Source organism: Amphibalanus amphitrite, unplaced genomic scaffold (assembly GCF_019059575.1).
Source record: "Amphibalanus amphitrite isolate SeventyFive unplaced genomic scaffold, NRLGWU_Aamphi_draft 000009F_arrow, whole genome shotgun sequence".
NCBI lineage: Eukaryota > Metazoa > Arthropoda > Thecostraca > Balanomorpha > Balanidae > Amphibalanus > Amphibalanus amphitrite.
Window position 1 is genome coordinate 1,256,657 of NW_024881505.1, and position 21,273 is coordinate 1,277,929.

The following is a 21,273-nucleotide window of genomic DNA, read 5'->3' on the forward strand; positions in this document are numbered from 1 at the left end:
ACGAGCCAACAGCTGCTTATTAACTGTAAACCATCACTTCAGCACAGGATTGTGTTTTATTTTTGGCGAAACACCGCTGAATACATTATATGATAATACACGACTCTAAAATAAGTGCAAAATAATACAAACTGTGCAATAATAATATCCAAATACAAGACGAAGAAGTGGCTCTCACCGTCCCATTCGTAGAATATAGCCAATAAAAGCGACGCCAGATCACAGGGGCACAAAAGTCCAAATGTAGGTAATGTCTAAGCTCTAAGCTACTGCCCCGCATCCAATCACAGGTTATGTGTCGCGCAAGAGCGCCACCCAAAGTCAATTTTTGGTGACCAACAATATACAATACAACAAAGCATGTCATTCGGCTACGTCCCTACGCGAGGATTGTAAAGGTGACTACGCTCCTCAGGAATAACTCATCGCACAGCGCACAGACCGATAAATATCTACCCCAACCGACTTCGCTTCGGCGCGGTCGACGATCGGTAAAATTCTCGCCATATCTATCACACCCATCACACATGCCATCCGTCCATCAGTCACATCTGTGGCGTCTGTCACATTCGCCGTCAGATTACATCTGTTACACTCCACCCCATCCCACGTAGTTCACGGGCCGGCTCACCGCATCGTTACCACAATGTTGCCGACCAGGTCCGGCCTCAGCTGCTCCAAGGCGTTTGTCACCTCAGAAAACGCCACCGTGTGGTGGATGTTCGGCCTGGGGAAGACGCGAGTGGTTAGTCGGTGCGTGGAGGAGTGTCTGCTAACAGAAAGGATTCGGCTGAACTTTTGAAACAATAAGACTTAAGAGTTGACCTGCATCTCCTTAATGGAACATCTTGTTGAGCCTCGTTGAAGAAAATACCAAGAAAATACTTTTATAAAAAAAAAAAAATTATTCAGACCATCATAAACATTTTACAACAAATTCTGACAATTAGCTGCAGTTACTATAGAAAACGAACCGATGCCAGAACTATCATGCCTAACGCTCACAAATTTGCGTATGTTCCCACTTTGTGCCTCCCCTCCCACAGATCCCCCTGGCCGCCCTGCTGACCTGATGGCGTTATCGCGCAGCTTTTCGGCCACGTCCCGCAGAATGTGCAGGTAGCGGCCGTGGGTTTTGGTGCCCAGCGGCCACGCCTGGCCGAACAGGAAGCTCAGCGAGGCGCAACGCTGCAGCAGCCGCTGGGACACGGCAGGTTCGACCTGAGAGGGGCAGTTCGAGAGGAGTCAGTTACCTGCAGAGACGGCACAGAGTGCGGGTATAGGCGGAGAACAGAATGAAGGCAAAGATGCCGGTCACAGCACACCTGCACCAGCAGTGGCACATAGACCTGCACAGACCGGCAAATACACCTGGTATGTATGCATTGTACAACATATAGAAAGGTAGTGAGTCACCAAAGGCTTCGAAAATGCAAAGTGTCAGTTATGCCATCAAGTTCAAAATAAACACCAAACCCGGTGAACAATCACGTATGGGATACACCCCTTCCCAGCTATCGGGCTGAGGTGTCGGGACATGCACCCCACCCCAGCCACACCTGACAAAACACAGCACCCTGGGGGAGTGACGGCACCCACACCGCCGACACCCACGCTCCCCTCGGACCCGCTGGACAAACAACTACAGGTGTCTTCCGCTAGAAACCCTAGCCAGACAGCTGGACCCGGACCCGGCGTCCCTCCAATCGGCGGGGTACATCAGGGCAGGCCCGCGTACCGGCCGCGCCAGGCGAGCGCCGCCACAGCTGGAAATGGCATCAGTAGCCGCGGCTGTGCTCCGATTTCACGGTATCAGTACATGCATCGACTGGTGCCGTAACGAAGACTAGCGAAAATATGTACTTCGGTAGCTTTTCTGCGTACTTTGAAGCCAATGCTTCTCTAGTTAAAAACCCATGAAATTAAGTAACTTTGACCAGAGGGTTCAACACTGCTCCATTGCTCTGCATTGCTCCGAACCATGGGTACTATGTACTATGCACGAGTTCTATTGGCAAAAGCACGAGCTACTATATTAACAATTACCTAACATGTAGCACCATCGCTACGCCATTTCCGCTGACACAGGTCACCATTTGACATGTCTAACCGCTCGTCTATTCCGGACACCCACTACCGTCGTTCCACCGCCCAATTTAGACCCTGGTCACCCCCACCGTTCGCATTAGACCTCCATAAACGGCTACCTCTCCCATCGTTTGTGTTGAACCCCGTCTCTGACAGACTCTGCCGGGCTCCCAGCATGCTTAACCCCATCCGTACGAGATTTCCGTCCGTACCGAACCCACAATATCACCCCCTTCCCCCCCCCCACACACACAGCCCATTTACTGACCTGGAGACCGGCCTGTTGAGTGACCAGCCGGCCGCCCACCGACAGTACACTGCAGCTCAGACCGACCGTCCAGAACGCGGTCGGCGCCTCCCACTCCGGAGAGTCGCACACCTGACAAAAAGGACAAAACAATTATAAAATTATATGACATAATCATAAAAACAATGAATATAATAATGTTAACAAACTCGTATACATCAGAGGCAGACCGATTCTTTTAGGGTGTTACGGATATTTCCGTTCCGTTTATCCGTTCATTTCATTCAGTGACAAGGAAGGGAGCATCAGATGACCATCATCTCCAATTTCCATCCCCTGGTAAGCTAGGGTTATATGCTCCGTTTCGTCGCTTACCGGTTGTTTGACGTTGCCCTGGTCAATGATGATATCGACTCCCATGTCCAGGGACTCGTCCATCACCATCTGCCTGAGCTTGTTGCCCTCCACGCCGCCCGTGCAGTCCAGAACCACTGCCGAAGTGCGCCAAATCAGCACAGCAAAACAAACACGGTTACAAACAGTTCCAGCGTCCCTAAACTAGACTTAACAACATCTGAGGTGCAAGTGAAGCGCTCAACGGATTCACATTCTGATACGAATATGATGGGTTGATTGCTGATTGAGTTGAAGCACGTTTCTAGAAGCCTGTGAACAAGCCAATTGAGTTTGAGTGACGGGATGGATTCAATCAGTTCGACATTGCCCAACCGGTAAGAACCACGAGCGAACGACCGAACGTCGGTCACTGCGACGTACAATGGTTGGCAAGGGCAGTTCACGGCCTGTTACGTGACCCGCCTGGCGACCCTCTCCCACTCTGCAGCTCCTCCCTCCCCCCGAGCCCCCCCCCCCGGCGCCGCGATCAGTACCCACACTTGGCGCGCCGCCGTCCCCACGTGAACAGCTGAGCGGCACCTCTCGTCACTCCATCGCCGTCTCTCAACTTCTCCGGTGAGTCAGACCTCAGACAAATAAGCATATTTTATGTGGCCGAATCCTCAATTGAATTTGAATATAATGGCAAAATAAAAAAAATCCGGTATATTCGATCATGACGGATGTTGACAAAGATCCGTGATCGAATATACCCAAACTTAGTTATTCTGTCACTATTTTCAGATTCAATTCAGGATTAGGCGACTTAAAATATGCTTATAAAATATAACCAACATGATGAACTTCCTCATAACGTTTGACTCTCAGGAAATACGCCTCGGGATGTATAGCGGCCGTCTTTTTAGGTTCACTGCCATGATTCATACACCCCTAAGTTAGTTAAATCATATCACCCTTCATTTAGGTGGTTTTATCAATGAAACAAGAGTCCAATTAAGCTTAAATGTAATGTAATTGTAAAAAAAATGTAATTGTAGACCCCAGAATGTTTGTCAAGTGCCGATGATAAAAAACAGTTTACCTATACGCATATTTTAATGCAAACTGTATTGTACGTGTTGTTTTCGTGCCGTAAATAACTAGCTTCATCACCTAGTTAGGCTATTTTGTAGTGCATTTCAGTGAAAGTAAATCACAGTAAGTGGCAATAATATGCCTGCCCATTGACAAGTTCCCATGTACCGCAATTCAATACTTGAAAACATAGTGACCAAGCCAAGCCATAGTTGCTTGCATACTCCGACAATCGAAAATACAAGAGCGTCAAGAGTAAAAGAAGTTTAAACGAGTTTTGTAACTACATTAGCGCAGAATTGTTTAAATCCGAGCTAGGCATATTGGCTTAGAAAAGACATCAGTCGGGGGAGTTTTGGTCAATCGTTGTCATTTTTAGCACGTGCTATTTTTGTCACACGTGCTAAAAATGACAACGATTCTGCTATTTTTGACAACGATGAGGCCGATTTCACTCCTCAGCGAGGAAATTAAGATTTTGGAAAGATAAACACTGATTTTGGAAAAGAAGTGCTGCCACCTGGTGCAAGACGAAGAATCCAGCTTTAATATGCCTGTTATTTGTATGGTAGTTTGTTTTGTGGCCTGAAGTTGGAACTTAAAATTGAAGCATCCGAAAATGATCGATATTGATCGAAAACATGATGTTGATGAAAAAAATAATATTTTAAGTTGAGAGAGGAGGCCATTTTATCCAGATGCAGTAGTTTACTTCTTGAAATTATTTTTGCTAATGACGGCTGCTAATTATCCCTCATTACATGGCAGTCGTCGTAAGCAAAAATAATTTCAAGAAGTAAACCACCGCATCTGGATAAAATGGCCTCCTCTCTCAACTTAACATATTATTTTTTTCATCAACATCATGATTTCGATCAATATCGATCATTTTCGGATGCTTCAATTTAAAGTTCCAACTTCGGGCCACAAAAAAGGGTATACTTCAACGTTGGACTACCATACAAACAACGGCCATATTAAAGCTGGTTTCTTCTTCTTGCACCAGGTGGCAGCACTTCTTTTCCAAAATCAGTGCTTGTATTTCCAAAATCGTGATTTCCTCGCTGAGGAGTGAAATCGGCTTCATCGTTGCTAAAAATAGCTGATAGCGTTGTCATTTTTAGCACATGGTTGCCAAAAATGGCATGTGCTAAAAATGACAACCATTGACCAAACCTCCCCCAACTGACATGGTCATAAAGCTGACAATTTCTGAAGTGAAACAGCCTTTAACACGTCGGAGCGACTGGGTGAACGTGCTCTGGGTCAAATGATATCGGCATCCAGGGACTGTTGGTCTTTTCGACTTTCTGTCCCTCCTCCCTATAAGAACTTAATTCAGTCACCGGCCGTATTTAACTGAGTTCTGTCAGAATACGTATTACATTCACACATAGATGTGACGGGAGTACTCTGATACGGGCTAGGCCGGGTGGAGATGCACCGCTAATTAGAACCATGGCTGCCCCCCCCCCCCTCCGGGCTCAAGCGGCACTAAGGCGATGTCGGGGGGTGCGCCAGTCACTCCTTAATTACTCAGTCAGTCCGTCTTCATTTACACTGCCAAACACGCTGCGCTGCTGACTCGAGTGCTGCAGTAGCACACGGCGTTTAGCTCGGATGGAAGCCTCATCCAAGGATCTGCTAACCACGGCACGTTCGCAGCACGCTGTCGCTCGCGGCTGCAGGACCTCGCTGACTCTGCACTTCTGCAGCATCTACGCTGCAGCGTGGTGAAGTGGCTCGTGGCTGACTCAACTACTCAGCAACACGACTGAATCAACGTCTAGTACTGCTCTGACCCACAGAGGCACTTGCGATGAAGCAACAAAAGCGCAAATGCGATATTAAATGCACCATATGCTCCGAAAGCCTGGGGTAGTGGTGCCGTGAGGCGCAGCCTTAACTATTGTTGTATCTCATTTGAATACAGCTTATTCTGATTCTATTGCCCTCTTGCCACCCCTGCCCCCTCCGCACCGTGCCTCCCGCCCGCTGCTCACCAATGTCCTGCTGCAGCGACTCCAGGTAGCCCAGCTCATCCTCTGAGTGCGCCGAGGTGATGACCCGCGCGCCGAACAGCGCTGCCAGCTGCACCGCCATCGAGCCGAACCCAGTGGCGCCGCGGGGCAAAAACACTGAGAGGGGTACGGAACTTCGTCACAAACACTGCGCGCAGAACGCAAACACGCCACAAACATTACGCGGTACGCAAATACATCTCACAAACACTGCAGGTACAGATACAAGTTACAGGCACTGTGCGGTATACAAACGCGTTACATACAGCATTACAGAAACACGTCACAAACATAGAGCACTACGTAAACACGTCACAAATACTGGCGCTACGCAAACACGTCAGAAACACCGCGAGGTGCCACGCAGCTATTCGATGTTCGGTTACGATTAGAGCCATACCGAGGTCTGCCGGTCGGATGTGTGCCTGGTAGACGAGTGCGATGTAGGCCTTCAGGGCGTCCTCCAGACAGCTGGCCGCGTGCGCGTCAGACACCGAGGCGGGCTTCGCAACTGAAAGACAACAGTCATGGATGGTAACCGATCAGGGGTGAGTAGAACAGACGGGGCTACACTCGCTGCAGTTAGGAAATAGACTGGGAAACGATCAGCACAGTCGTCTGCAATGCATATTGTAATTGCTGCAACTAAAAACACCTTGAAAATGGAGCTAATGCTGCTCTGAAATAACATCACTGTTGCTCCACTCAAGACATGTTGCATTTCCAGTTTTCACTTACCAATGTCGTACTGGTCGACGACGACGTACTCGGCGCACGCCGGTCTGTTGTGGTCGATGGGCACGATGCCCATGACGGGGTCCCCGGCCTGCCACTGACTGACGCCCCTGCCCACCTGGTGCACCACTCCAGAGAACTCGTGACCCACAGCCAACTGTGGGGAGGAGAAACATGATGATGTATATGTAAAACTGGCAAATAATGGCAGATAAATAATAATGTGAATATGCTAGGTTTTTCTTCAAAACTATGTGATTCAAGTCGGGAATATGGTATTTGACAAAATTGCTAATCCCATGAAGATGACCTTTCTTCCATGGGCGGCGCCACCGGGGGGGACGGGGGGGACAGGTCCCCCGCTATCGAAAGTTAGGGGGGTACAGTACCCCCCTATCGGCGAGGTCCGTTCAATAGTTGATAATAATGCATTGTAGAGTTATCCGTCGCATTTAATGCATCGTTGGTTAATCAAGACAGGTTCTGAATAAAGATTGCTGTTGGGATGTATCGCAGGGGGTCCTGGCCATCTGCAAAAGGTGTGGAGCTGTGATGCCTGTAGTCATAAGGTGATCGGCAGGGCCTCGGGGATCGTGCCCCCCCTTTTTGGGGCGCCAGACAGGGTTTATTACCTCCCCCACCCCACTGCCAGACCACATTGCCGACAAAACCAAGTTTACTGAAATTCCATAGATTTCCGTTACTATATGGATATTTTCCATTCCTAATTAGTCAAATTCAAGCATGGCAGCTCTACCACAGGAACCATTTGAAATATATGCCATTTAACCCAGCACTTGTGGGCAGAAGTGTTCGGATAGATCACAGGCAGGACCAAAAAAGCACGCCGTAGCCCAAGATCTTATAATTGGGTAGCATCGGCACCCTCTCGTCAAGGGGTTCGATAGCACTCGTTTTTTTTCTGCAAAACTAAGTTCGGTCGGCGGCCGAACGGCTGGGGGTCTAATCAAGCCCCCTTCCCTCCCCTTCTTACGTCAGCGGCTGTGAAAATGCCATTACCAGCTGTTGAAACATGGCAGTTGCTTTTGCATGAGTGCACGAAAGGGTTTTAGGTACGTGATACGTGAAAGGTTCTACATGAAATTGAGATACACCAGCTTATCAAATTGTGCTCACTGTGGTGCGCTCGGTTTTACCTTGACTAGTCTTTGAATTCTGGGGTGAAACAGACCAGTCAAGAAACCTGTTCCATAAGGAGAGCCACTGATGCTAAAGAGATGAGGGATGAGGTTTCAAGAGACCTTCATTACCTCCCAAAGGGGTGCCACGCCATTTGCCAATCCCTGCTGTAGTTGTTACGATTGGAGGGTGAATATGAGAACGATGCAGGTCGTGACAGCTCGATCATGACGAACACAATGGTGCCGACATCACAGCTCTATGTACCGCAATTTTTGACGAAGTTAATCAACAAGGACCGGAATCCTACCCTGGGGCACTTCACCTGCAGAGGTCGCCGGACCTGAGACCCTTTCACTCAATTTTTTTCAACGGTGCATGCGGCATGCGCTCGTTTTTCCCTTGAAGCTCTTGGTAAGTAAAATCCATCAGAAAGTGTGATCAAATAACGGCTGGTGACCTTCCATGACCTAGCATGACCTTTTGAGTGACCACCGATGACATGACCACTGACGGCTAGCCATTAGCTGCACCCTGCCCGTTGCATATGGATCAGGTGGTGATGTCATGATTCTGAAATTATATTGCAGTTTTGGCGCACTTGTCAGAGCAGAAAACATTCCCACTTTTCCTCCATGACTATATGATGATGAAGCCATGAAGCTGACCAGACGCAAGATCGAAAATTTGAAAGTACGAAACGTAAGTAGTTGGCACTGCTACTCATACCTAAGCAATTCGCAGCTTGTAGGAAACCAGCTTTGAGTTGGCAAGACTGCAAATTTTGATTTAGAGGCAAGGATGCTTGAAAAGGTGATCGATCTTATAGTTGTCCTATGATAAGTTTGGAAACGGGATGCACCATTCGATGTGTTTTGGGCTTTGCCAAGTTTCGCGGCGTTACGTGCCTCGTTTTTTTTTGCATACACGATCAGTATCTACTTTTGGGATTCTCAGTTAGGCAAGCCCCCGTCCCCGTCCCCCCCTATCGAAAACCCGTGGCGCCGCCCCTGCTTTCTTCCTTGGAGGAGAGGGCAATGTGGAAACATGAATGATCATTTCAAAATAAATACCTATGTTACTACCAATGAGTGCCAGCAATCCTTCAGTAGCCCACTCACCTCACTGCATCCAAGTTTCTTCATATAACTAAGATGTGCTTTGTCCCACATTGTCAAATTGCATGCATTTACTTGTATTAGTACTTCTTCTTCTTCACATGTTGGCGTTTCCTCCTAGAAATTTCATTAAGACCCATCAAATTCAAGTCCATCCTGTCAGAGAGAGGTGTCTGTGTGCTGCATGTTTAAGCACATCCACACTCGTATGGGCTTGAATGAAAGGGAGTGTATGAATTGTGCAATCATATGAGAATGTGATCCAGCCTGCTCAGAGGCTTTCAATGTTGATGGAACTAGGAAGTATGCAGGGGAGAGGGGACCAGGGTTAACAGTCCTGTACACCAATGCAGACCAATTTGTTAATAAAAGAGATTGTTTGCTTGCAGAAATTGCTGGTTCAGAGCCTGAAATTATGATGATAACAGAAGTTCTACCAAAAGCCCAAGTACGCGCACTCTCAGCAGCAATATTCAACCTCACAGGTTACAATGTGTACATGAACTTCGACCCTGATGCCTCAAATCCAGGTAAACAGGGACTTAGGGGCATTTGTGTGTATGTTAAAGACAGCATCAAATGTCAGCCGTTAAGCGTTTCTGCTGTGCATGGGGTGGAAACTATTTGGCTTGCCTTGAGACTAAAAGGCAGAGACACACTTCGGCTGGGATGTCTGTACAGAAGCCCCAGTAGTTGTCTGGCAACGAGTACACTGGAAATATGCAAAGTGCTTGATGACAACTACAGTTCCTCATCGCATATGCTGCTGGCCGGTGACTTCAACTACCCTCGCTTGAACTGGGACACTTTGTCTAGCCCTGCCCCAGATGACCATCCAACTCACCTGTTTATGACCAAGTTAGCTGATCTGTTTTTAGTCCAACACATCTCAAGGCCAACACGATACAGAGCTGGATGCGAGCCGAGTCTTTTGGATCTGGTTTTCACAACTGAGGAGGGAATGGTGTCCAACATTGAATACCTGCCTGGTCTCAGCAAGAGCGACCACCTCCTACTCAGGTTCACAGTCCACTGCTACACTGCCCCAACCTCAGCCCAACTTACCAAGAAACCTGCACTCCACAAGGCAGACTTCAACCTTCTACGAGTTGAAGCAGCCAAAGTTGACTAGGGCCAAATCCAAGATACGAATCCGCAGTGCGCGTACACTTTCTTCAAGAAGACTATATCAGATCTAGTTGACCAACATGTGCCCAAGACAAGATGTGGAAAGCCAAAGAACTTATACATGAACAGAGAAGCCCTTCGCTTGCGCAAAAAGAAAAGGAACTTATGGGCTACCTATGCAAGGACTCTAAACACCAGTGATCTCAACAAGTTCAATGTATGCCGTAATAGGCTGAGGAAGATGACAAGGAAGCTAAGAAGAGATTTTGAAGCCCAGATCACAAAAGACATCAAAACCAACCCTAAGGCTTTTTGGAAATATGCGAACACCCGCCTCAAGACCAAACCTGGGATTGATGTTATCGAAAATGAGCTAGGGCAACCCAAAAGCTCTCCCAGCGACAAAGCAGATCTGCTCAACAAGTTCTTCTCCAGCGTCTTCGCGACAGAGGATCAGACCACCATGCCAGTACCCCGAAGCCAGCCTTTTCTTGGTGACAGACTATGTGAGGCAGTTATAACTTCAGAAGAAGTCTATCAGAAACTGCTCAAGCTGAATGTGTCGGGAGCACCGGGGCCTGATGGACTGCATCCCAGGGTGCTTAAGGAACTGGCTCCACAGATCGCTGTTCCTCTGTCCCAGCTGTTCAATGCTTGTCTCCAGACTTCTAGTGTCCCAGATGAATGGCGCCATGCTGTGGTAGTACCTATTTTCAAGAAAGGATCAAAACAGTCAGCAAGCAACTACAGACCGATCAGTCTAACATCCATTATCTGCAAGACCATGGAAGCAATCATGCGAGACAAGTTAATGGACCATCTTGCCATGAACAATCTGCTTAGTCCACACCAACATGGGTTCCGCCCACTGAACTCTAATATATACTGGAAGGAGCATTGGTGACTTGTTTTTGTCTATCGATTTCCGCCATGTTGTGTATACCAGAAATATAAATTGCATGTACGGTAGCAGAGGTGCAGTTAAGTGAGAGGTACACTACTCAAAAGTGCTGCTGCTTCATGCTTGCAGTTTGATTGCAGTGATCAACTTTTCAAGACTTTGGTATACACAACATGGCGGAAATCGTTAGACATTCTGGCCCATATACGGCCAAGGCGAGTGCCTCCCCCTGGTTCCGCCCCAGTCACTCCTGTAGCACCCAGCTACTGGAAACAATGGACGCCTGGACCAAGATTATTGAAGACAAGCAACCATTGGATGCAGTATACCTGGACTTCAGAAAAGCATTTGATTCTGTGCCCCATGGCCGACTACTATTGAAACTTCAGGAACACGGCATCGATGGGAAACCCCTGGGCTGGATAAGAGCTTTTCTTACTGATAGAACTCAACAGGTCCGGGTTGAAGGGGCAGTGTCCACACGAGCTAGAGTAACAAGTGGAGTACCTCAAGGATCTGTGTTGGGACCTCTTCTGTTTCTTATCTACATCAACGACATACCAGACCACATCTCTTCCAGTATCAAGTTGTTCGCTGACGACTGCAAAGTGTACCATCCAGTATACTCTACTCTTCCCAGGCTAGCGATACACTGCAAGAGGACTTGAACAAACTCGGAAACTGGTCGAGCCAGTGGCAACTCCCATTCAATCTTGACAAATGCCATGTCCTTCACGTAGGCCCGGGCAACCCGAACACGACGTACATGATGTTGGGAAGACCCCTGAAGACCACTGAGAGCGAGAGAGACCTGGGAATCATTGTCGATGGCCTGCTAGACTTCCACCAGCAGACGGCAGCAGCTGTCGCCAGGGCGAACAGAATCCTTGGTATCATCAAGAAGTCTTTCGCAAACCTCGACAAACAGTCCCTGCCAGTGCTCTTCAGGTCTCTGATCCGGCCACACCTTGAGTTCAGCAACTGTGTCTGGGGACCCTTCTCAAGAGGAGATCAAAGGCTAGTGAAAAGGGTTCAGCGCAGAGCAACCAAGATAGTACCTGAGTTACGTCTGAAACCCTATTCTCAGAGACTTCGTCTGCTCGACCTACCGTCGCTAACTTACCGCCGGCTTCGAGACGACATGATAGTTATATACCAGATCCTCCACGGCGCCATGCAGGTTCAAGAAGGGCTTCTCCGCCTCGCCGAGACCAGAACCACTCGAGGTCACCCCTTCAAGCTACACAAGCCCCATGCCATCTCCAGAGCAAGACGGAGCTTCCTGAGCGTCAGAGCAGTGAACAGTTGGAACAGTCTGCCTCTACACGTCGTCTCTGCCCCCTCTCTCAATGCCTTCAAATCCCGAATCGACATCCACTGGAAAGCGATCCGCTTTTCCTCCGTCTTCGACAACTGATACCAACCAGTACCTACAGAGCGAGTACTTACAGTAAAGATCCGGTCCAACAGGCCTATATATATAGGCCTCAAAATTCCGTGTACACCTAAGGTAAGGTAAGGTAAGGTAAGTAAGGGACCTTGAGGAAGGAAGTGAAAGGAAGGAAGTTGGACAGCTTGGGGAGTTGGGGGATGGGTCTGCCCACAAGATGGGGTTGCTCTTGGTGTGATCCTCAGCCTGTCAGCTGCAACCATGACTGCAGTCTGGACCACTGCCACAGTACAACCAGGGTGTGCAAAAGGATGGTTTTGGGCCTCTGAAGGCACCTATTTATTTTTGTCTAAAAATGTTATCAGTCATAACTCATAAGACAAATTATTACTCCAATTTTTTGAAATTTTTGGCATGTTGCAGCTTGATGGGTAAATTGTTAGATTATGTGCCAATATTTTTTACACATTTATAGGTGTCTGACTTTAAATTTGCTTGTCCATAACATATTACAGACCTATAAACAATATATGATAGTGTTTTGGCATTTTATCCACAATCATTCATATCAGTTGGGGAAACTACGAGGCAAAGGTCCAAAAATTGATTGGTCAATAAATGGACTTTTGATGACCATATATGGGCATAAATGCAGCCCCCGCTACTAAGGGTAAAAACGGTATAACACGCCGGTACTTGCGGTATCACGTCCACTTATTGGAGAGTAAAGGCTGCCATTTTCCACTAGGAATTAGCGTGATTTGATTAAATTCGGTGAATTGACTCGAAAATGGCGATAGGAAAATGATTTTTTGGCAGGTTCTGGGCGTAACAATCAGCTGGGCATTCAATAAACAAAGATATTTACTTAAAAAATAATAACTTAGCCACAATAAGAAAAACCATAAACAAAATAATACAAATAATGACATTTTTAAACCATGGTACTGCTTACATTTTTTGGCGTGTCTGTTTCAATCCGCCATATTTGCCAATCACTGTTTGACCTTGTGTTGTAACTCTGTGATTTAGAGCCGCCAGTTAATTGTGCACCAAGTGAGTATAGGGCTTGTGTGGTTAAAAGACATTCTTATGCCTTATTTTTTCATTCGAATGCTAGGGTGCATTGAAAAGATAAAGTTGTCTGATTTTATAACCATATATGGTCATCGCCCCGCCCACCCCAGCCGTTGATTGGCTGATCCAATTTTTGTTTGGCTCCTCGTAGTTTTCCCAACTGATATGCGACAGCTAAAACCAATTCACTGTTAGAGAGAGATAAATTATTACTCCAACTTTACGATAGGTACCACATAAATTCAAATTTACAATTGGAACAGATGTCCAATTTTACAAAAGTCCTCTGATATTTTAAACATAAAAATGTTGCCATATTCACCTACTCACCACAAGTTTGCTGAGGAATGGGCCAGCTTCAAACTTGCTGGTAGTTGTCGAATCAGATGAGCTTGAACTAAAAGGTAGATACAGTGCCCTCATTGTTTTAAATTTGACAGTAAAAATTAACCCAATTTAGCTTCGAAACTCTCTGGGAATAACATCTGTGAACGAATCCTCCCAATACGATAGGTAAGTACGGCGTAAACATGCATTCAAAGATATCCTGAAACATGCACTCATAAATTCCTGTTCGATAGCGATTATTTTGAAAATCTGGAAAGCTGAAAAAAGCTGTTGCTTAGCAAATTGCTCTTTTTTTCTGAACAAATTACGTATTTCTAGCGAGTTGCTAAGCGACGAGCGATTGCTGAATGGGTTTTGCGCCAATAAATGTCGCGGTCGCTTGCCTAATTCTTTCGATAAAAGCTAACTTATCAAGCTAGCCTCAAGCTAGCCTCTAGCGCTCACGTTTATAGTCTGCACGTAGCCGGTAGCGGTGTGTTACCGTACCGATCCATTGTTGGCCAGACCACCAACGGCGGTTAGGTCGCCTGCTCCATTCGGACGCTGAGACCCCGATGACTATCAGGGTGGCTATCTTGGGTGCCGGCCGACCGGCTGACTTGTGCACTGAGCCAGTGAGTATCGCGACCTGTGCTGATATGTGGGGTCGGACGGCCCGGCAATGGTCTCGGTTGGTCTCCCCACCGTGTCTGGTGGCTCCACCGGCACAGGGACCCGGTGCTTCAATCGGTGGCCTCTGCAGGTGAGACCAGACCAGACTGGACAGCACCGACACTTTTATCAGTTATGCAGTATGTTGATCACTGGTGGATGTCCGTGGGAAGACTGCCTCAGTCAGTTAGTCGGCTGCTGCCGGCGAGGTGCTGCTACTGGACCTTTGCATGTCTTAATGAATTCGACATGTTCAAAGAAGAGCAGCTGTAGGTAGATAGAAAATACTGATTGAAGTGCCAGGTTAAACCCTGTATAGAAACGTCAATCGGGAGTAAAACAGGTAAAATTTATACACGTTAGAAATTGCTAGCTGTGTATTTTCATGATTATTTCACATACATGGCGCATTTGTGACGTTCATGAACCATAACAATGACCTGAGGCTGGGGAGACTGCTGTCAATTTAGCAGCAGTTTGATTATCCAACTACAGTTTGATATTCAGGGTGCGCCGATTTCGCCCAAACCTACCCCAGGGACCAAGTTTGTCACGCTGAGCACGAATCTGGTGTCAGAAATCCGCTATTCTCAACCGATCACACAAATTTACCGTTTTTCAGTTCGTCCATCTACAGATTGACAAACTCCAGGGGCCCTCGATTTCGCCCAAAAATGGGTCTACGGGACCAAGTCTGACACGCTGAGCACAATTCTGGTGTCAGAAATCTGCTATTCTCAACCGATCACCCAAATTTACCGTTTTTGAGTTTGTCCATCTACAGATTGACAAACTCCAGGGGCCATCGATTTTGCCCAAAAATGGGTCTACGGGACCAAGTCTGACACGCTGAGCACGAATCTGGAGTCAGAAATCCGCTATTCTCAACCGATCACCCAAATTTACCGTTTGTGAGTTCGTCCATCTACAGATTGACAAACTCCAGGGGCCATCGATTTTGCCGAAAAATGGGTCTACGGGACCAAGCCTGACACGCTGAGCACGAATCTGGTGTCAGAAATCCGCTATTCTCAACCGACCACCCAAATTTACCGTTTTTGAGTTCGTCCATCTACAGATTGACAAACTCCAGGTGCCATCGATTTCGCCCAAAAATGGATCTAGGGGACCAAGTGTGACACGCTGAGCACGAATCTGGTGTTAGAAATCCGCCATTCTCAACCGATCACCCAAATTTACCGTTTCTGAGTTCGTCCATCTACAGATTGACAAACTCCAGGGGCCATCGATTTCGCCCAAAAATGGGTCTAGGGGACCAAGTCTGACACGCTGAGCACGAATCTGGTGTCAGAAATCCGCTATTTTCAACTGATCACCCAAATTTACCGTTTTTGAGTTCGTCCATCTACAGATTGACAAACTCCAGGGGCCATCGATTTCGCCCAAAAATGGGTCTAGGGGACCAAGTATGACACGCTGAGCACGAATCTGGTGTCAGAAATCCGCTATTCTCAACCGATCACCCAAATTTACCGTTTTTGAGTTCGTCCATCTACCTACAGATTGACAAACTACAGGGGCCATCGATTTGGCCCAAAAATGGGTCTAGGGGACCAAGTCTGACACGCTGAGCACGAATCTGGTGTCAAAAATCCGCTATTCTCAACCGATCACCCAAATTTACCGTTTTTGAGTTCGTCCATCTACAGATTGACAAACTCCAGGGGCCATCGATTTGGCCCAAAAATAGGTCTAGGGGACCAAGTCTGACACGCTGAGCACGAATCTGGTGTCAGAAATCCGCTATTTTCAACTGATCACCCAAATTTACCGTTTTTGAGTTCGTCCATCTACAGATTGACAAACTCCAGGGGCCATCGATTTCGCCCAAAAATGGGTCTAGGGGACCAAGTATGACACGCTGAGCACGAATCTGGTGTCAGAAATCCGCTATTCTCAACCGATCACCCAAATTTACCGTTTTTGAGTTCGTCCATCTACCTACAGATTGACAAACTACAGGGGCCATCGATTTGGCCCAAAAATGGGTCTAGGGGACCAAGTCTGACACGCTGAGCACGAATCTGGTGTCAAAAATCCGCTATTCTCAACCGATCACCCAAATTTACCGTTTTTGAGTTCGTCCATCTACAGATTGACAAACTCCAGGGGCCATCGATTTGGCCCAAAAATAGGTCTAGGGGACCAAGTCTGACACGCTGAGCACGAATCTGGTGTCAGAAATCCGCTATTCTCGACCGATCACCCAAATTTACCGTTTTTGAGTTCGTCCATCTACAGATTGACAAACTCCAGGGGCCATCGATTTCGCCCAAAAATGCGTGTAGGGGACCAAGTGTGACACGCTGAGCACGAATCTGGTGTCAGAAATCCGCTATTCTGAACCGATCACCCAAATTTACCGTTTTTGAGTTCGTCCATCTACAGATTGATTGAGATTGAGAATAGCGGATTTCTGACACCAGATTCGTGCTCAGTGTGTCAGACTTGGTCCCCTACTAGACCCATTTTTGGGCCAAATTGATGGCCCCTGGAGTTTGTCAATCTGTAGATGGACGAACTCAAAAACGGTAAATTTGGGTGATCGGTTGAGAAAAACGGATTTTTGACACCAGATTCGTCCTCAGCGTGTCACACTTGGTCCCCTAGACCCATTTTTGGGCGAAATCGATGGCCCCTGGAGTTTGTCAATCTGTAGATGGACGAACTCAAAAACGGTAAATTTGGGTGATCGGTTGAGAATAGCGGATTTCTGACACCAGATTCGTGCTCAGCGTGTCAGACTTGGTCCCCTAGACTCGTTTTTGGGCAAAATCGATGGCCCCTGGAGTTTGTCAATCTGTTGATGGACGAACTCAAAAACGGTAAATTTGGGTGATCGGTTGAGAATAGCGGATTTCTGACACCAGATCCGTGCTCAGCGTGTCAGACTTGGTCCCCTAGACCCATTTTTGGGCGAAATCGATGGCCCCTGGAGATTGTCAATCTGTAGATGGACGAACTCAAAAACGGTAAATTTGGGTGATCGGTTGAGAATAGCGGATTTCTGACACCAGATTCGTGCTCAGCGTGTCAGACTTGGTCCCCTAGAATCGTTTTTGGGCCAAATCGATGGCCCCTGGAGTTTGTCAATCTGTAGATGGACGAACTCAAAAACGGTAAATTTGGGTGATCGGTTGAGAATAGCGGATTTTTGACACCAGATTCGTGCTCAGCGTGTGAGATTTGATCCCCTAGACCCATTTTTGGGCCAAATCGATGGCCCCTGGAGTTTGTCAATCTGTAGATGGACGAACTCAAAAACGGTAAATTTGGGTGATCGGTTGAGAAAAACGGATTTCTGACACCAGATTCGTGCTCAGCGTGTCACACTTGGTCCCCTAGACCAATTTTTGGGCGAAATCGATGGCCCCTGGAGTTTGTCAATCTGTTGATGCACGAACTCAAAAACGGTAAATTTGGGTGATTGGTTGAGAATAGCGGATTTCTGACACCAGCTTCGTGCTCAGCGTGTCAGACTTGGTCCCCTAGACTCGTTTTTGGGCAAAATCGATGGCCCCTGGAGTTTGTCAATCTGTAGATGGACGAACTGAAAAACGGTAAATTTGGGTGATCGGTTGAGAATAGCGGATTTCTGACACCAGATTCGTGCTCAGCGTGTCAGACTTGGTCTCCCTAGCCCATTTTTGGGCCAAATGGATGGCCCCTGGAGTTTGTCAATCTGTAGATGGACGAACTCAAAAACGGTAAATTTGGGTGATCGGTTGAGAAAAGCGGATTTCTGACACCAGATTCGTGCTCAGCGTGTCACACTTGGTCCCCTAGACCCATTTTTGGGCCAAATTGATGGCCCCTGGAGTTTGTCAATCTGTAGATGGACGAACTCAAAAACGGTAAAATTGGGTGATCAGTTGAGAATAGCGGATTTCTGACACCAGATTCGTGCTCAGCGTGTCAGACTTGGTCCCCTAGACCAATTTTTGGGCGAAATCGATGGCCCCTGGAGTTTGTCAATCTGTTGATGCACGAACTCAAAAACGGTAAATTTGGGTGATTGGTTGAGAATAGCGGATTTCTGACACCAGCTTCGTGCTCAGCGTGTCAGACTTGGTCCCCTAGACTCGTTTTTGGGCAAAATCGATGGCCCCTGGAGTTTGTCAATCTGTAGATGGACGAACTGAAAAACGGTAAATTTGGGTGATCGGTTGAGAATAGCGGATTTCTGACACCAGATTCGTGCTCAGCGTGTCAGACTTGGTCTCCCTAGCCCATTTTTGGGCCAAATGGATGGCCCCTGGAGTTTGTCAATCTGTAGATGGACGAACTCAAAAACGGTAAATTTGGGTGATCGGTTGAGAAAAGCGGATTTCTGACACCAGATTCGTGCTCAGCGTGTCACACTTGGTCCCCTAGACCCATTTTTGGGCCAAATTGATGGCCCCTGGAGTTTGTCAATCTGTAGATGGACGAACTCAAAAACGGTAAAATTGGGTGATCAGTTGAGAATAGCGGATTTCTGACACCAGATTCGTGCTCAGCGTGTCAGACTTGGTCCCCTAGACCCATTTTTGGGCCAAATCGATGGCCCCTGGAGTTTGTCAATCTGTAGATGGACGAACTCAAAAACGGTAAATTTGGGTGATCGGTTGAGAATAGCGGATTTCTGACACCAGATTCGTGCTCAGCGTGTCAGACTTGGTCCCTGGGGCAAGTTTGGGCGAAATCGACGCACCCTGAATATCAAACTGTAGTTGGATAATCAAAGTGCTGCTAAATTGACAGCAGTGCTGGGGAGGCACATGCAATGCTCAGTGACAAGCTTACATAAGATTACCCAGATCAAGGCCATATATACCCAGATTACCGACGTAATACCGAAGGGCGCGGTGCAAGTTTTTGTTATCTGTGCTACTTGTAACTTGGTGCCTACAAGTGGGAGTGATACGGATAGTGCCAGTGTTGCCTGGTCAGCAGGGAAGGTGGAAGGTGTTCACCTGCGCCGGCTTAGCTGAGCTGCGTATATATTTCGTTTTTATTCGCTTGACGAGGTAGGTATGTCGCATCGTTACTGTGGCTCTTGTAGAGATGATCGTTGAAAGGATACTTTTGTACCCACACTTGTATGGAGCACAAACATAATTTTCACAAAAAGAGAACTTACAATGAGCAGTGCCGCCATTGCCTCATTCACCAATCCTGCTAGGGCAGATGGCTTCATTGTCGCTCGGACAATTAATCGTAATCGTGATACATTATCATCCGGCGATCGCAACCATGTGAGTTACATTTTACCAAAGCTGAAGCATGCATTCCACAGTGAATGCAACATCGATTGTCAAGATGAATTCCCAACTTCACACGCCTCCGCCTGACCGCCCCCCCCCCCCCCCACTGTCATGTGTTCAGCAGAAGCTCCGTTAGCCGTCCCACGCCTGACAGCCCCTCCCCCTGCATACCCGGCAGAAGCTCCGTCAGCCGTCCCTCGCCTGACAGCCCCTCCCCCCTGTATACTCGACAGAAGCTCCGTCAGCCGTCCCACGCCTGTCATGGCCGTATCGTTCTACGTGCGTCTGGTGCGGCACGGAGAGACGGACGCCAACGTGCGGCGTGTCGTCGAGTCGCACACGCCCACCCCGCTGAACGAGGTGGGACGGCGGCAGGCAGACGCGCTGGGCGCCGCCTGGCGCGCCGAGGGCGTCTCCTTCCACCGCGTGCTGAGCAGCGACACGACGCGCGCCATGGAGACGTGTCAGCGCGCACTGGCCGCCGCCGGCCGGCCGGCGCCCCAGCCGCAGCCCGAGCCGATGCTCCGCGAACGGGACGTCGGTCAGATGGCCGGCCTGACGTACGACGAGGCGCGCCGCCGCTGGGGCGACTCTCAGGAGGCCGACCACTGCCCGGCCGGCTCGGAGCTGCCGGCCGCCGCGCGCCTCCGCGCCGGACGCTTCTTCGACCGACTGGTGGACGAGCTGGCCGCAGAGGGCTGCGACGGCGCCGAGGTGGCCGTCTTCAGCCACGCGGGCCTGCTGCACTTCCTGCTGCAGCAGCTGCAGCAGCAGCACCGGCTGCAGCTGTCGGCGGCGCTGCTACCCGCCGGCGAGCTGCACTTCTGCCACAACACGGGCCAGACGCGGCTGCACGTGCGGCGCGGCTCGGACGGCGAGCTGGCCATCAGCTGCGAGTTCCTGCACCGGGACGACCACCTGACCGGCGACCTGGCGCCCACCGTCTACCTGATGCCGTCGCTCGGCAAAATACCACGTAAGGCGAAATTGCGACTATCGCTAGCAAAATGATGCCTTTCATTACCGACGCAGTTTTGCAGTCTGGTTTTGGGCGCCTCAAACTTCGGTGCGATCCTAATTAGGGTTTTCATTGTTTAGTTTCCATTTTGATGGGTGTTGTAAAAAGGATCACCTATGGCCTCGAATTTCTCGTTCCTGGGGTCACGCTCAATGGTCACACTCGACCGAGTTCACGGTCGTTCCCGAGGAGGTTTACAAATATCAGCCCTTAACAGTTACGGTGCCTAGCGACCGACTGACCCGGGCCACTGCAGAAATGATACGTCCCGGGACGGGAGCGTGTAGATGACTGACATCCATATGTTGTATGTCCACAGGTGACAGTGTCGGCGTCGACAAACCCTTCGAGGAGTGCATGGCGGGCGACGCGTGATGGCGTCAGTCCTACTGACGGCAGCTGGGGCGCCGGCGCACGCGCTGCCGGGGAGCAGCCTTCCAAGTTCCAAGTAATCTCAGACAGTAGACACGTGCGGGCTGCCCCGGGCTCTGCAGTAATTACACGATAGGCTACAATAGGTCATCGAGAGGCGACCTGTCACGGTGTATCTCAGCTTATGATATTGTGAGCTGCACAGCTTTGAACCCAAATAGTCACTCAGGTGGGGGTAGTTATTATTTTTGGAATGTACGCGTCTTGTCATGTTTATTTTGTGTGCTGTTACATATCTAGACGGGTATGAATAAATCGATAATTTAACCTTGTGTGACGTT

The 21,273-nt window shown here is 48.5% G+C and overlaps 2 protein-coding genes across 4 annotated transcripts; one reads left to right on the plus strand and one right to left on the minus strand.

The window, feature by feature from the left end:
- Positions 1 to 37: 37 nt before the first annotated feature.
- On the minus strand, positions 38 to 14,309 carry LOC122380346 (quinone oxidoreductase-like protein 1). 3 transcript variants are annotated; one of them, XM_043363442.1, is made up of 10 exons: positions 14,111 to 14,309; positions 13,607 to 13,761; positions 8,784 to 8,897; positions 6,526 to 6,679; positions 6,188 to 6,298; positions 5,770 to 5,904; positions 2,711 to 2,826; positions 2,357 to 2,467; positions 1,070 to 1,221; positions 38 to 727 (listed from the first exon to the last, which is right to left on the minus strand). In XM_043363442.1, the coding sequence occupies exons 2-10, from the start codon at positions 13,697 to 13,699 to the stop codon at positions 628 to 630; spliced, it is 1,086 nt and encodes a 361-aa protein (XP_043219377.1). In that variant the 5' UTR covers positions 13,700 to 13,761; positions 14,111 to 14,309; the 3' UTR covers positions 38 to 627. The 3 variants fall into 3 exon arrangements, with proteins under 3 accessions (XP_043219377.1, XP_043219369.1, XP_043219383.1); XM_043363434.1 differs by having other exon boundaries at positions 13,607 to 13,774; positions 14,111 to 14,180; XM_043363448.1 differs by lacking the exon at positions 14,111 to 14,309 and having other exon boundaries at positions 13,607 to 13,838.
- LOC122380365 (2,3-bisphosphoglycerate-dependent phosphoglycerate mutase-like) lies at positions 3,242 to 21,264 on the plus strand. The gene is made up of 3 exons (XM_043363461.1): positions 3,242 to 3,307; positions 19,776 to 20,518; positions 20,880 to 21,264. The coding sequence occupies exons 2-3, from the start codon at positions 19,804 to 19,806 to the stop codon at positions 20,933 to 20,935; spliced, it is 771 nt and encodes a 256-aa protein (XP_043219396.1). The 5' UTR covers positions 3,242 to 3,307; positions 19,776 to 19,803; the 3' UTR covers positions 20,936 to 21,264.
- Positions 21,265 to 21,273: the final 9 nt, after the last annotated feature.

Bases quoted from the DNA above. Each gene is read 5' to 3' on its own strand.
- LOC122380365 (XM_043363461.1), top strand. From the start codon at position 19,804: ATGGCCGTATCGTTCTACGTGCGTCTGGTGCGGCACGGAGAGACGGAC. The intron at 20,519-20,879 runs GTAAGGCGAAAT...GTATGTCCACAG, and splicing joins GTCGCTCGGCAAAATACCAC to GTGACAGTGTCGGCGTCGAC.
- LOC122380346 (XM_043363442.1), bottom strand. From the start codon at position 13,699: ATGAGGGCACTGTATCTACCTTTTAGTTCAAGCTCATCTGATTCGACA. The intron at 8,898-13,606 runs GTGAGTAGGTGA...TGAAATTTCTAG, and splicing joins CATTCCTCAGCAAACTTGTG to GAGGAAACGCCAACATGTGA. The intron at 6,299-6,525 runs GTAAGTGAAAAC...GTTGTCTTTCAG, and splicing joins CGTCGACCAGTACGACATTG to TTGCGAAGCCCGCCTCGGTG.